General features: G+C 36.8%; 1 protein-coding gene across 2 annotated transcripts in view; it reads left to right on the plus strand.

Moving 5' to 3' along the window:
• MRPS6 (mitochondrial ribosomal protein S6) overlaps window positions 1-16,448 on the plus strand; it is a 35,824-nt gene that overhangs the window by 16,201 nt on the left and 3,175 nt on the right. For both annotated transcript variants that reach the window (XM_026664204.2, XM_026664203.2), the window contains exon 2: window positions 9,826-9,965. In XM_026664204.2, the coding sequence (XP_026519989.1) occupies window positions 9,826-9,965 (140 nt within the window). The remainder of the gene's footprint in view (window positions 1-9,825; window positions 9,966-16,448) is intronic.

Raw genomic sequence — 16,448 nt, forward strand, 5'->3', positions numbered from 1 at the left:
CAATCTTTCCAGCAACTTAGATGGGGTTTATGTTCTTACTCTTCTCTGTTAGACTGCTGCGAGAGCCTAGTGTGGGATGTCCTTGTCTCCTCATCACCCTAACCCTTCTCAGCCACCATCAGCGTTCCCTCCAGTATTCCAACCCTCTCCCCATGCATAAGCCAAAGCAGCCCTGGTTTTTTTTTTTTGTATATGCATAAACTAAAATAGTGGAAACATCATGTTTAGTTTGGGCTCTGATAATGAAAAGTCAGCTGTTCCTTGCCAGAAAAATGAATCTTACCTGCTCCCTATCTTGTTTTAATACCCAGTTTGAAATGGCTGCACGAGGAGTAGTAATAGATGCGCTCTCCATTACAGCACTGGCATTCACAGCATCTATAGGATGACTGAACCATGGCCACACACCCCCCCCCAAACCCCCCAAAACAGGGGCCGAGACTTGTTCCCCCCCCGGCCGCAAGGACGGCGGTGGGGACCCTGATCTGAACTGGCAGCCAATGGCACACAAATAAACTTACAATATTTGACAAGAATCTTTACCATTCTATAGTATCATTCATAACTGGCTAGAGGGGATTTGTCCTTTGTTTAGAACTGAGCTCACCTCCGAACTTTTGCAACAAAATGCATTCTTAGACCTCAAAGTGGTAAAGTTGTGCCCCATCAGATATTTTGTAGTTGTTCCCTGGCCTTCGGTCATTCTATCTGCAGCTGGTGGAAATCCAAATTTTCTAACACTGGAGGACCATAGGTTCTGACTTTAATCAGGGCTGCAGAACTGAAGCCTCTAATGCAAAAATACATTTAAATTTTCTCATTTTTTTTATCCGTACCTTAGAACAGATTGAGATTGCAATGACTGTTGTAACAGAATATGATAAGAGAACCAAAAATTGACTTGACTCATTGGCAATAGCATATGAGTCATTTTGCTTTAGAATTTTGCCCACAAGGTTGGTGAAAAAATGTCATTTATTACTGAATAATAAATAACATTATTATGGCATTAAATGACATTTATGACTGAATGCTGAAATTAATGTGAAAAATTTAGAGACATTAAATTGTGGTTTCAATCTTGATTACATGATATAATTTTAAAAGCCATGTGTTTTGTAAATACTATAGCAAGATTATGTTTTTGTTGGCTTCTACCATGAATTTCTACCGTGAATTTCTACCATGCTTCTACCATGAATTCTTTGTGTACAGGACCAAAAAGCCTTTTCAAGGCATGTGTAAATACTTAATTGATGCTTTAAAAAAGTGCTTTAGAAAAGGTAGTGGGATATTTTGGTGCCTCACAAACTCACATGCATATTTTCCTGGGCTACAGCTGCTTTGTAAGCCCAGAAAAAAGTACAGCTTCTTTAAGGAGATATTGACCAATGTGGCATGTATGCTCATGCTGGCTCCAAAGTTCCTTTTTGGCTTCACATCTGAAGTAGTGCACATCTTTGCCTTCCATGACACCAACTGCTGCTAGTGATGAAAGGTGGATTGCTCCTGATGTAAGGTAGCATTGCTCTTTCTAGTACTTTCAGTATATTGAAGGAGTTGCTAGCATTGGCGTGCAGATTGATTAACTCAGGGATCTATTTCCCTCCCCTTTCCCTCCCAAGACATTTCCCTCAAAATACCTTGAATAGCCTTACAGACGCATTAAAATAGCAGTGTCCAATACTCTCACTGTCTTAATCTCAAGTAACTTTGTGTGGTATTATGAATACATTTGGCAGAGTTAATTCTGAATCTATTTGAAACGACCAATTAACCAGTAAGGGAAATTTTGCCACATTTTAAAAATGTATTGTTTAATTCTATTTGGGCATTCCAGTAATGTTCCCTTTCCTACTTTATATAGTGTAGACTATATAAATGCTATTCTTAAATTTAGTTTTTTTGTTATGGGCTTTTGTTTGATTGACAAAATGGAGATCCTGAATAATGCTTTTCTGCCTTTTGACTAAGATCCAGTGTAGCATAGACAGTCCTTGACTCATAATCATAATTGAGGTCACGATTACAGTCACAAGTCATGCTGATCATTAACCAGATCATCATATAACTGACCTGATTTAACAACATTTCCTGCAACAGTCAATAAGCGAATTACAATGGTCATTAGGCACATCAGCCACTGTTAAGCAAATGTTGTGATCATTAAGTGAACCCATTGTCTACAATCTGCATTCCATTTTTCTAGAAAATAGAAGTAAACTTTGGTTTCTGGCAAAATACATAAATTGCAGTTGTGACCATAGGATACTATAAACAGCCATAAATGCATGGTTGTAAGTGGAGGACTGTCTGTATCACGTCAACATGTCAAGAACAGCAAATGAGTCTAGAATAGATCATGCCATCTTTGTGGGAACAATAGTTTCCAAATCACTTGGGAATTAACAGTAAGCATACAAACGATTTGAATACACTCTGCACAGCTATTGGAATACGGTATGTAGTGAATGCTATTGTGGTTATTTATTGAAATCTCTTAAACTTGAATTAAGGAACCAGTTTGCAGATATTAAATAATTGTTATATGGGACAGATGGATGCTGTAGTCATCAAATGGGTAAAAACCAGTTTTTCCATTTTAAAACATTTGGGGGGGGGGGTATACATTGCAATAATCTTTCTAAAGGTACAACCGATGATTTTTACCCTCCTTTCCACTTGTAAAATCAGTGCTACTAGTACTTACCTGATTAACTATTGAGCTTTTGCAGTGATTAGCAGAACAGGATTTTGGGGCTATATGTAGCTACAGTATAGGTTGTTTATAGGTTGTATAAACAACCTATACTAATGAGTATAACATTTTGGAACACTTTTATTGGTTGCCAAGGTCTAAGATGGTTGTTTATACTGGGCTGCATAATGTTCTAGAATATGATAACCCTGTTTTTGTTATTTGTAGTAGAGGAAGATCTAAGTGTTACTTCTATTTAATTCTTTTGTAAGAATCATATTTTAACTGAACTTTCTATATTCCTTTATTACTACTGAACATTTCTTTTATATAGTTCAAATTAAAAAAGTAAATGTGTAATAGCTTGTTATAGTGCCTTTTAGTAGCAAAGTATAACCTTGTCAGGTTGCCACATCTCATTGTGATGAAAACATTTATTTTTTGCTGACTTCACATTTCTATCTATGCCATAAAGGAGCACACATATTTTTCTAAGTAGAACTGTAGGTCTAGTCTGGGAGACAAATTAAATAGTAAATCATAGCCTGCATTCGTTGTTCATGGCCGTTCAGTATTTATTTTTACATTAACTAAAGGCATAGTATATACAACACTTAATCTCTTAAAATTATGTTTTATTTATCTCTAGACCACTGTGTGTTGTGCTATATAAATAGCGCTTTTGTACATAACTATATGTACAATGTTAAGGGAAATCATCCCCAAATAAAATCACACCAGCCTCTTACAGCTTAACTGTAACGATTAGTAATACGCACTGTTAATATCTTTGCAAATTAAGGATGTGTAGCATTTTAATAAAGGTGAACAACCCTAAGCTTCTAATATTACTGCAAAATGAGATCTAATAAATAACACTGAATAGGATTCCAACTTGAATGATCTTGACTGTCTTGGAAATTCTTTTACATTCCATGAATAAGTGTCTGTTGGTCTTCTAATCAGCAATGTAGACTCTCTACCTAATAACAATCCTTCTATTTTACAGTTTAGTGTACAATTGTTGGTGGTACCCCCAAAAAATTCAAATTTCCCATTAGATCAGCTTTATTTCTTAACACCTAAGCAGTTGTTCACTGTGTAATAGTTTAGATTTGCCTTCCTCAGTCACAGAGCTGTTGTCTAAAGCTGGAATTCTGGGAACCATTGTCTAGAACATCTGGATAATTCTAGTTTTGTCTGTGTGCAGGAATATACAAAAATTACCCTAATGGATCCAGACAGTTGCATGGAATACACCCCCCCCCCCGAATTTTTGTGACGTAGTATTATTGCCTTGTATATTATAGCAGTTGATCAAGAATACCTTTTTAAGAAATATAATGGGCTTTTAATTTGTATATTTAAATAGAAGCTTTATTTACAGAAAGATGTATGAGGGCTTTATTTTTGTACTATATTCAGGGAAATCATAGCTTCTATTATGGAAAATATTTTATTCTCTTTTTTGCCAAAGTCCATTTCGCTGCTTTCCTTTACAAATACAAAAGAAGATGGTAAGCTGACTGCTTCACTTTTTTTCTACCATTTTAATCTAGTATTTTAGTGTCCTCAGAAATCAGTTCTAATGTATAATATTTTCTTAAATGGAAAAAAGAAGGGTGTGGGCTCTAGGCTGTCAAGTTCTAATAACGATACTTGTCAGAAAACAGTGATTTAGTAGCACAACTTTATTTAAAATTCTTAAGCTAAGGTAAATTATTATGATTGTAGGAGTTGTCTACAAGAGAGACCCCCCCCCTTAATAAACCTTCCATACTGAATTCATAAATTTAGTTTTTAAGGAAAACTTTATGTATTGAAATTAGGAACTTAATTGTTTGGTATACTGTGTATTTTGTGCCCTTAACATTTTGAAAATAAAGCTAGCATTATTACATGTGATGTTATGAATTAAAGGTGAGTAAAGTACTTAAAAACTTTTTCAAGAAAAGTTGTGTATAATTCAGTGGTGTTTAAATGTATTTTTGTTAGCGTTAGAATAGTTGAAATGTAAGCACATATAATTAAGAGTTTCACTGAGTTTTTTTAACCCTTTACAAAATAGCACACTCATAGGTACACGTATACACACACACACACACACACACCCTGCATAACCATTTCTAGGAATGTTTTGTTTTTCAAAAAATACTTCATTTTTGGTCTGATTTTGTGTAAAATATTCCATAGCACTCTAACGACCTTGCTTTTCTGTAAGATTCTTCATGGGCAAAGTCAGGTACTGAGCAATGATGGCAATGACATATGACAATATAAGTATTTATGAACGCATGCTTTTAAATGAGGTGGATATAAAAATAGTTGCTGTGCAAAAAAAAACCCTCCAAAACTAGTAGTCTTCTTCAAGAAGAAAGCAAATTCTTTTATTAAGTAAATACCTTTTTCTTCATCCTTTTGAGTTTTAAATACAGTGTCAGTGTGATGCTAATTTTTCTTTCCCTTTGGATATATAAGTATACTTTAAAAAATATGTTTGATATCTTGTTTTGTTGCTGTTGTATTTCCTATAATGTGTGTAAATTATAAATCAATAGTTTTTTAAAAGATTTCACAGAGCAAAAGATTAAAATGGTAATGTGTAACATGTCAAGTCTTTAAACTTTAGGGGAAAATGGACCAACTAGGCATAAATATGTATAAAATTTCTTCTAGATGTCTTAAATAAAAAATCTTAAATGTCCCATGATCTGTTGATAAAGGACACATTATTCAATGAAGTAGAATTATTACAGTAGGAATATAGATCTAGAAATGTTAACGAAATGAATATTTCTTGATGGAACATTGCTACAATCTTTACCACAGTTTGTCATAGAATGAATAGTTTATATAACACTATCAATATGATATGGAAAAAAAAACTGTTTTGGAGAACTCTGTTCTCACTGCCAGTTGTATGTATTTTGCTTGTTGTATACTTGTTAGGAATATAAGTCACCTAACAAAATGTATCTGTATTTTTGCCTCCTGAATTAGTCTTCAACATGAAACTCTTATTAGAGTGTATAATTAAAACTGTATTTCTTGCAGTTTACATTTTTTGAATATAGAATTTTGTCCTGTCCAAGTTACTGTGTAGAAATGTTTAAAACTTCTGTACAAAGTTTAAATAAAAAGTACAAAAATACAAGTATTTCTGAAATGATCTCAATCTTAGAAGTTTATGAAATAAACTTAGTAGGTGAATATTCTTGAGAGTCTGCTGTGTCTGGCATTTTTATTCAATTTTGTTAAGAGATTATGTGAACAATTTATGATATTCCATAATTTAGACAATGGAAGGACATACAATGGAAGGACATACATTTTTCCAGACTGCTACTTTTTATTCAGTTTGAATCAAAGACCATTATGTGATGCATCAAATTTAGTTTAAACTGAAACATATGATTGCTACATATAACTAACTTCATTCAAATCAATATTTAGGAGATCTGGCTACCTTAAAAGAGAATATCTTAAAAAACATGTAGAATTTCGAGACCAAGTGAGAAACACAATTGGGGCAAATCCAAATATGGAAAATAAATTCTCTAATTGACTTAGGGAAGAGGCCAGAAACCAGTGGGCCACTTCCAGTATTTGCCTTGTAGGACCATGTTGGTTGGGGCCAGAGGTGGGATGCTATTGGTTCAGCCCGGTTCTGCCAAGCTGGTAGCTCCCAAGATCAGCTCAGACCAAACTAGTTCTCAGATGATCTGCTGTTGGGCCCGCCTGGGCTCCCATATTGAGCTTTATTTCTTGCTTTTGAAGCACAGCTGCTTTCTGTGGCATAGCAGATTGCTGCGTGCCAGCTGTTGAAGACAGGGAGCTTGCAGGAGGTGAGTAGGAAAGCCTCTGCACATGCGCAAAGCATGTGTTTGGTGCGTGTGTGCAAAATGTGTGCGCAAAATGCGCCTACCCAACCACACCCACCAAACTGGTGGCAAACCACTTTGAAACCCACTAGTGGTTTGGGCTGCTGAGAATTAGCAAAATCTAAAAACATGCATATTTCACCCTTAAAAGATTGGTCGCTTCTTACTAAATTAGTTTGAACACTTCAACTTGGTTATTGAATCTTTTTAAATGTATTTCACATCAAAATGTATGCATAGTATTTTCTACATATGTTTTATTGTGAATAGTTAAAGCAGATAAACTGCTTTTCTAATAACAGTTGGTGGTGGAAACACATGGAAAACACTATGCCTTATTATCATAGATAATAGAATTGGAGGAGTTACTGAGACCAGCCTGCTCTGGGTGGGTCAAAAGCTATTCCAGTGATAAGAAAAATGATATTCTAATCTCTGGAATTGAGGTTAGCTTTTTAAATAGGATAGACTATTTTCATCCATAATTGCTAAATTGGACTCACTATCTGAAGCTGCGCCTAGGTTCTCCTTACCGAGGTACTTTCAGTGATTATTTGGAATCCAAGAGTAGCCATATATCCTGTACTTGTTTCTATAGGGCAAGTGTCCCCCCATGTAGTATTGGCTTAAGGACAGTTTCTGAAAAGAAGAACTGCTTGGAGATGATGAACTTCCAGGCTACTGATAATCTTACTGTGATTCATCTTCAGGCAGTTGGCCTCACCTGGCTTTTCACATCCCACAAGCATTCTTATACTCATTTGCCCGGGAGGCATTTGTCCATCTCATTCAAATTTCTGTACAGCCTTTCCCAATGGCTTCATATAGGCTTCGGCGCCATGGCAGATCAGATCAAATTGAATTCCCTGCACGATTGCCATGATATTGAACAGAGGTTCTCCTGTCCTTTTTTGAGTATGGTTCTGCAGGCAGGAATACAAACACTGCAACACGTTGTCTTTAGTTGTCAACTTGCTGACCCATCCTAAAGAGATACTGTGGTCCATGCTATTACACGTTTTTGAGAGATTAAGGACAGTAAATAAGAATAGCACAACATTCCTACTCATTTTTCTAAATGGTGGGCAACCAATCTGCTGATTCTAATTGTGTGTTTTTTTCCAATTAGAATGGTTTCTAATTCTCATAGAAATGGGAACTATGGGGTCATAGCTTGCTTATTCTGATAGTACATAAACACTGGTGGGTATTAAACTAGCATTTGACTAATTATGAAATGACTTGATCATGTTGGATAGTTCAATGAAAATTACAACTCAAGTGCAACAGTTAGGAAAAGGGCAAATTCCTTATGGGTCACAAAGGAGTTGAAACGGGAGTACTGAATATCTCTCAGTAGTACTCAGATATTTACAGTCCTGGCTGGTTTATCCAGAAAGGATATTGTAGAGCTGGGAAAGATGGGGTGAAATTTACAGCTGCAGTAAGTTGTACCTTTAAAAAAAAGGAAAGAAAATATTTAGATACTTTATTATAAATACAGGTACTCCTTAACGTACAACCATTTGTTTAGTGACAAGTTAAACGGCACCGAAAAATGTGACTTATGTCCATTTTTCACACTTATGACCGTTACAGCATCCCCAATTTAACTGCAGTGATTCACTCAACAACTGGCAAGAAAAGTTGTAAAATGGGGCAAAACTCATTTAGTTAGTAGATTGAAGATGTGATAGTTTCTAGCTTGCATTATTTTGGAAGATGGGTAAAATTAGAACCCGAAGTAGTGATTAAGCTACAAGTAACAAGTAATTCCTGGTTCAAAGAGAGCAATAGATATATGGTGGAAATGCTGAGGAGCAGATTGCTGTTGCTATCTTGAAACATCTCAATCTTATACTAGATTATCTTTGGTCTGACACAGCAAGATTCTGTTAAATGTTTCAGTTTAAAAGCTTAAAGAAACACGTACCTATTTGAAGTTGAATGGAGATGCTATAGACCAGGGGTCTCCAACCTTGGCAACTTTAAGGCTTGTGGACTACAACTCCCAGAGTTCCTCAGCCAGCTTTGCTTAAAGTTGCCAAGGTTGGAGACCCCTGCTATAGACAATAACATGTGTATGATAAAATATAACCTTGTTTCTTTAGAGTATTATTTAAATACCTGTTTCCTCTTTCACATCAGATTATAAAATAGGCATGAACCACATGCTGCCCTGGATAGCTAATGCAGCTTCACAAAATAATAATCTTTAATATTATTATGTGATTAATGTTATATATATATTTTATGTGCAGCTCAAGACAATTCCTCTTCATGATCTAAAATATTGAATTCCTCTCTTAATTGAATTTTCTTATACTAAAGCGGACCTAAGAAGAAGTTGTTTTCAGTTTTTTGTACTATGGAGTGTTACACTTGTGAATATGAAATGTTAGACTTAGGAATGCAGTCTACATTCACATGTTTTCTAAAATCCCATTAAATTGCAAAAACATTTTTTTTGAAAAACCCCTTGTAAAGCCGCTATTAATATGTGTATAATATGTATACATTCTTGCAAATGGATAATCAAACTTTTGGGACTTCCCCTTGCTTTAATGTCTTGTCTTTTCTCCCCCTTCTTTTTAGTTCAGCCAGTTAAAAGTAATTGCCATTGACTTTGTACACATTATTTTGAAATACCTACCTTCTATATTAGGGCTGTCAAACTTGCAGCCTGTAGGCTGGATGCATCATGCGCTGGCCACACCCAGTTTAGCGAAGGGGAAAAGTTGCGATACGTCACGTGACACTGCCGTGACGAGACAAGTTTGACACCCCTGTTCTACATGGACATTGACAGTTGAATAATGTGAGTAAGCTCTTTTTACCCTAATTATTGCCAAGATATTAGTTCTTCAACATTGGGAAGACAAATTTATGGCCCCAATTATCCATTAAATTGAAGATTTGTTACTTGTGCCTTTTGTGTGGCTGTTGAAAAAAATAGGATCACCAATATGCTCGCCAATATCCAATGACAGATATGGCACAAGAAGAAGAAGACTTTTGAATGAGTGAGTCAATTGAATGTCAATTATACATGAACTATTACAATATAATATGAATAAGTTCTACTGAAACCATTTTATGAAAAATGTCATGCACACACACACACACTGCATTTTCTCTGTTTTTATTATTTTTTCATTCCCCCCTCCCAATTCTGTTTCAGTAAATAAAGCAAGATAAATGATCATTGACTACAATATAAATGTATGTTTTTCTTTCTGTTTAAAGCCAGAGACAGCTGCAACACTGAGGCGCACAGTGGAAGCTTTGCTGGAAAGAGGAGCAGTGGTGAGGAATTTGGAAAACTTGGGAGAAAGAATGCTGCCATATAAGATAGTAAGGCATGATCAGCATCACCTCAGAGGAGGGTATGAGCTACTTAATTCTTGCATGTAATTTTGCTAGACTGGATATAATTCAAAGAAGTGATGACAGTACAGAAATCTACAGAAGAACAATACTAGAATTGGAGCTTGGGTAATGCAGCTGCTCCCACAGTGTCCCAAAACTTGATGCCTACCATATCAGTTAAGCTACACTGCTGTCTTTTACCAATACATGAAATTATTGATGGGAATAGGAGTTGTGGTACAACAAATCTGAAGAATACCCAAATTTGAGGAATTGCTTAAGGAGAGAAGATGATCTTTGTCAAAGCTACTGTGTGCACCCGTTTCTTCCCTGTGCATACAATATCACTTCTTTCCATTGCATCCAAGGTTTGAAAAATACTGTTTTCAATGAATGAAAATCAGTGACGTTTGTTTGTTCATTAGATCAATTCAGATAGCTACCCATATTCCAATTGCAATTCTAGGTAGCAAACCTAATCAATGGTATACATATTCTTAAATTATATGAATCAATCTTTAATAACTGCAAAATGAGATATGAGAGTATTCTCCCAAATAAATCAGTGAAATAGTTCTTTTTGGTCTCATTGACTTCATTACTTGTTTCCACTTAATAGTATTTTGCATTCCTGTTTTTCCAGTAAATGTAGTGCAGAGTTGTCAAAAATCACATCGTCACGGCGGCATAACGTGACGTATCGGGACTTTTTCCCCCATTTGCTAAGCTGGGCGTGGGCATGGCCAGCGCGTGATGCCCCGGCCTGTGGACCAGGAGTTTGACAGCAGGATTGCAGCCATAAAAACAAAATTTTATATAAACCGTGTAGAGAGGTTTGTAAAGCACTGTGAATCAGTATATAAGTCTAAGTGCTATTGCTAACTGGATCAGACTGATTCATGCAGGGGTTGCGGGGGGAAAGAAAATGGTAATAGATATGGTCTTTCAGATCTGACACAATCTTTCTTAAATTCATATGAATTTCAATTGCAGCTCATTATTGTGTAGGATATGCGAGGTTCCCCAGCATATTAAACCATTAACATTGTGTTGTTTGGCACTGTAGTAGGTATTTTTCTTCTGGATGTCATTTTATATAAATGAGTTTTTGCTCAGCTGAATGCTAGAACTGGATACTAAAAGTAGAATAGGGGTTTACAATATTTTACAAAGCATGTAAATATTTAAACTGCAGTGGATATAAAAAGGCTGCAAAGGCCACACATGCATGGGAATAAATTCCTCCTAACTCAGTGGAATTGAATAGACATGCATATGTTTTTCCTTTGTTGTACCAGCCTAGGAACCTCTTGTTCTAATCTGTACCTGCTGGCTTATTGAACGGGAATATGGAACTGAAATGGAGAGCTGCATTCCATTTGTTCTTCTGTAATATGCCTAGGGCGGGGGTGCAGCTCTTTGGTTCTCTCCTGTGGCTCCCTGTCAGATGATCCCACTACTGGTTGGCCTCGCCCCTCTCCCTTCCCTCCTACTCACTTCTCGCCTGCCCTAAGAAGAGAAGGGTGGCGGCGGATGGAGATTCGCTCTGTATTCCAGAGCGGGAGCAAAGCACCCCTCTACTTGCCTCTTTTTCCGGCCCTTGTTGATGCTGTGCCCACCTCGGCCACTGGGGGAAACGCATGACTTTCTGCCACGAGACACTGGTCAGGCCGGCTGCAGCCGATGCTCTGCATTGTAATGGGCTCCAGGAGGAGGAGGAGGGGACGCAGTCTCCCCCACTGTGAAGCGTGCTAAGGTTAAGGGTGCTGTGCGAGGCGCTTCAAGAGCAGTGAGCAGCCATGGAGGTGGTGAGAGCAGCGGTGTCAGCTGCAGCTGGCCCAGCCGGTGTCTCAGGGCAGACAGAAAGTCGCACATCTCCCCATATTCCTCTTGCCGCCTCCATAGCCATTTACTGCCCTTGCAGTGTCTCATGCAGCACACTTAAATTTAGCGCAAGATGCGCATAGCACCAACAAGGGCAGGAACAAGAGGCAAGTAGAGGGGCACTTTGCTCCCACTCTGGAATGTGGAGCAAGTCTCCATCTGCCGCCATCGCCCTTCTCTTCTCAGGACAGACGAGGAGTTAGTGGGAGGGGAGGACGAGAGGCGGGGCCAGCCAGTGATGGGCTCATCTGACAGGAAGCCACAGCAGGGGGACAAAAGAGCTTCATTTATCTGGGAACCTGAAATGACTCTTGATTGAAATCGTATGGTTAAAAAGAACCCAAAGAAGAAAGAACAACATCAGCAAAACAAAAAATAAAAAAAACCTCTCAACCCTCGACTGTTTTTGGAAATGGCTCAAGAGGGAACACACACGCGCGCGCGCGCACACACACACACACACACACACGAGAGAGAGAGAGAGAGAGATGTGAGAGAGAGAGGGAAAGAGTTGAGAGAAAGAGGAGAGAGAGGAAGAAAGAGAGAGAGAGAAATGGAGGAGAGAGAGAAAGAGAGAGATAGAGAGACACACACAGAGAGAGAGATACCAGTTTCCCAGAGAAAAGAAAATACTGGGAGCCACAAAACCTGAGTAGGTGTGGCTGGGGGCAGGGGTTGTCATGTGACTGGATGGGAGTGAGTAATGTTGAGTTGGCCACACCAAACCCAGATTTTGTGGCTCCCAGTGTTTTCTGTGGGAAACGGGTCCAAATGGCTCTTTGAGTGTTTAAGATTGTAGACCCCTGGCCTAGGGAATACCGTTGACCTATATATGTGAAGGTTCACCATGTTTCAGATGTTAAAACTGGTAAGTTGATCTTTTCCATATGTGTTTACATGCCGAGCACCTCTGAGAAACCCAGTTTGAGCCCTGAGAGGTAGTAGACAAGGCACTTTTCTAGTCACCTTCCAAATCTCATAATCAGCTATATTAATAAGTTTTCAACGGTAGAGCCTAAAAATAATGATGATATATTCTTAAAAAGCTGAAGCTGAGTGTTCATAAAACGTAGTTTTTCTGGCCCTGTTCTGAACAGACTGTCCCATGGGCACCAAATCATCTGAGAACTGTTTTCCCATTAGAGTTGTGAGAAAGGTTGGATCCAGGTGCTTGTTGATTGCTGATTGATTTTTTAAAAGTCTCTTTTGGGAATGTAGCTTGTTAGTATATATTTGAATTCCATAAAATTAATATTGATATAAATTAATAATAACAGTGTCGACTTTATAACCTTGACATTTTAATTTAAATAAACATTTTAATTTTGATATGTGTAAAATTAGATATCTGCCTCTCTTTTAATTTGGAAGAAATAATTTTGTAACATTTTTTTTTCTTAAGTCTTTGTAGCTGATATTTTGAAGGGAAATATAGAGTACAAATATTGCCTTATATTGTATTTAATTTAAATGTATTTAATATGTATTTAATTTCATGGCAAGGTACCAGTTGGGAAAGGCTACATTAAACTATCCCTTTTTGGAGTAGCCTATTTTTGCTGGAAAAACTGTGCATGGCTAATGGTAGGGAGATCTCTTTTTTTTTTTAGTTGGCATTGTCAAAAATGCAAATTTTGTATATTGAAACATTTTTAAAAAGGGAAATCTAAACTCCAAACCTGGGTCAAGTTTTCAAAACTTATGAGTCTTAATCAGAGGAGATGGTGAAAAATGGAAAGAAAGAGACAAAACTTTGATTAGGGTGGAATTAGGGTAACATCTTTCTGTTAAGGCTTATTTCTACAGAAATAATCTGTTGGGTGCCATTTTTGCCAGGCACATAATCAGTACGTGGAGCCAAGTCAAGGCTACTTTACAACCTCCTTTATATATTATATAATGACATATATAGGTCTCTTTACAAATACCCTTTATCTATATCCCTACTGCAGTTTGGCAGATCAAATCCCACCAGGCTCAAGGTTGACTTAGCCTTCCATCCTTCCGAAGTGGGTAAAATGAGGACCCAAATTGTTGGGGGCAATATGCTGACTGTAAACCGCTTTGAGAGGGCTGAAAAGCACTATAAAGCGGTATATAAGTCTAAGTGGTATTGCTAGCTTCTTTTGTATATCAACTAATGAGGAATATTCTAAAGATGGAATAAAGGAGTTGCTGTGATTTTTCAAGATTTCTAGAAATCAAGATAGCTTGTAAATACTGAATAAGTTTCTGTTTTCTATATTACCGCATAAGGAGTCTAAGAAACTTTTGAAAGCTCTGTAGAAGCTCATTCTAAAGAATTACGATAGAACCTCAGGTCACGAACTCTTCTGACCATGACCAAATTGGGTGCCGACCAAAAAATTCACTAAATGTTTCACTCTGGTTGCGAACACATCCTTGGGTGGCAATAAAACACAGCTGCAGCGATTTTCCCTGCTGTGGCGATTTCCTCTTCCACCCAATTTTTTTTTGTGCGCGCATGCACAATCAGTCTTGCTTCCGGTCGTGACCAAATCGGGTTGCGCCCGAAGTCCTGGAACGGATTATGGTCATGACCAGAGGCTCCACTGTACTGTCTTATAATTTATACATTGAGATAGATTTGTTGGTATATATTTGAAAAACTTGTAAACAGCTGGCAAGGATTTTCTACCCCCAGTCTTTAAATGGGAGTAACGTCAAGCTCAACTCCTGGTAACTTCATGGATACAGCCATGCCATTTGCAATAATATGTAATTGGTTTTGCTGTTGCTTTTTAAGAATTTTTTTACTTTCCAGTCTAGTCTATATTCATGAATTCCCTGGAAGTTCCTATCCAAGAGAAAGCATGAGATTTGTAAGATAAATAGAGAAAAATGTAAATTGTTTAGCGTACATTGAATTTTGATTGGTGAATCTTGAGGTTTTAGTAAAAATAGTTATTATATTAGAATGAAAAAACACAATAGGATGAATTTGAAAAGAAATATATTAAGTTGGATATGATAGTTGAGCTTTTTCTGTATATTCAATCATATAAAATTGAATTCTATCCTCATTTTCACATTCTCTTCACATCCTTCTGTAATGGCTTGATTCAAGCAGTTTTAAAGATTAATCCATAAATTTCTTAAAAGAAAACACTCCTATAAAATACTGGTGTGAATTTAAACAAAGTAATTGAGGTTTGTTTTCACTTCCTTCCATTTTGGTCAAATATTTTGAAACAGCATTTTTTTAAAATGAAGCATTAGTTCAGTTTTGAGATTGTTTGTAAGGGCTGAACCTTTCCCATTGAATCAATTCCAGGTTATGGTGAAGAATAGCAGCCTCCTTTTTGGAACGATTAATTAAATACTAGAGTGTTTATAAGCATGCTTTAACCAAATATTTGTGTCCATTTCATTTAAAGAAACGTCATTTGAAAATAGATGGCTCAATAATGATTATGTATGCCCACATCTGCCAAATCTCCTTATTTTCTTCTATTCCTCTTTTATGCAGGTGGGTGGGTGTAAACTATTAGAAGAATTATATAATCAAACACTGGTTCTCAGCATCATAGTCTATTCTCAAAACTGTTTATTTCCAATGAAAGCAGGTGCTGAATTATTAATATCTAAGTGACAATAGTATTTTGAAGATCTTTCTTGATCTCATGAAACTAATGTCTTTTATTCTTGTAGGCTCATGAATAAAATATCAGAACTTAAAATTATCTTTTTTTATGTTGATCAAAGTAGAGGGGAAAAGTTTAAGTTGATTTTAGGCAGCATTTGCAGCATATGAAAAATAAATCTCTAATATTTCCAAAGGCACAGAAATCTCCAGTCTGGTTAGTAGGTTGAAGTGCTGAATGAAAGACAAGCTGCTTAATTAGGGCCAACTTGTTTTTGGAAGTTCAAAGTACAGAATTTCAGGTAAAGGGGAAATAAGATATAAAATAGATCATTTTCTCTTTTTAGGCAGACTTTAAGGAAAAATACAGTTTATTTTTATGGAAGACCAGACTGCTTAGAAAAATTGTAGACATCTTTGCTGGTTTCTTCCCTTCCCATCTGAACCCCCCCCAGCCTGGCAGATAGTTCAATAAAGCTGCAACCTTGAAACAGGTGTGTGTGGGAAGAGAGTGGAAGAGACCCGTGTTTTGAAAGATCTGCAGCTACCAGCAAATAGAGAAAAGCAGCCCAATAAAGCAATACATTTTTGCTGCAAAAAGAGTGGCTGATGAAAAAGAAGTAAAGTAAAACACATTGTGTAAATGTGCAGATTGGCTGTAAACAGACGGAAAAAAACCAGAAGAAATTCTAGAGCGAGGATAGCAATAGAATAGAATAGCAATAGAATGGGTTAGAGATAATAGAAAGTACTCACATTATCACATACAGATTTGTAAGTTTCACATTTCATTTTTGTATCTTTTTTAAAAAAGAAAACATCTCCCCAGTCCTCATGGGGAAATATACAAAACTATCTGTTCAAAATTCAGCACTATTATGGCTCTTTTTATATCTGTATCAATTTAATTGGGTACAGTTTAAAAAAGAACGGATGACAATTTTTCTAAACAGCCTGCTCCTCCATCTTTCTCAGGATAAGAACAACTTTTGGTTGAATAGCATGTATTTGT

This window comes from Notechis scutatus, chromosome 5, assembly GCF_049901735.1.
Source record: "Notechis scutatus isolate UNSWTSFEM ecotype Mainland chromosome 5, rNotScu1.2, whole genome shotgun sequence".
NCBI lineage: Eukaryota > Metazoa > Chordata > Lepidosauria > Squamata > Elapidae > Notechis > Notechis scutatus.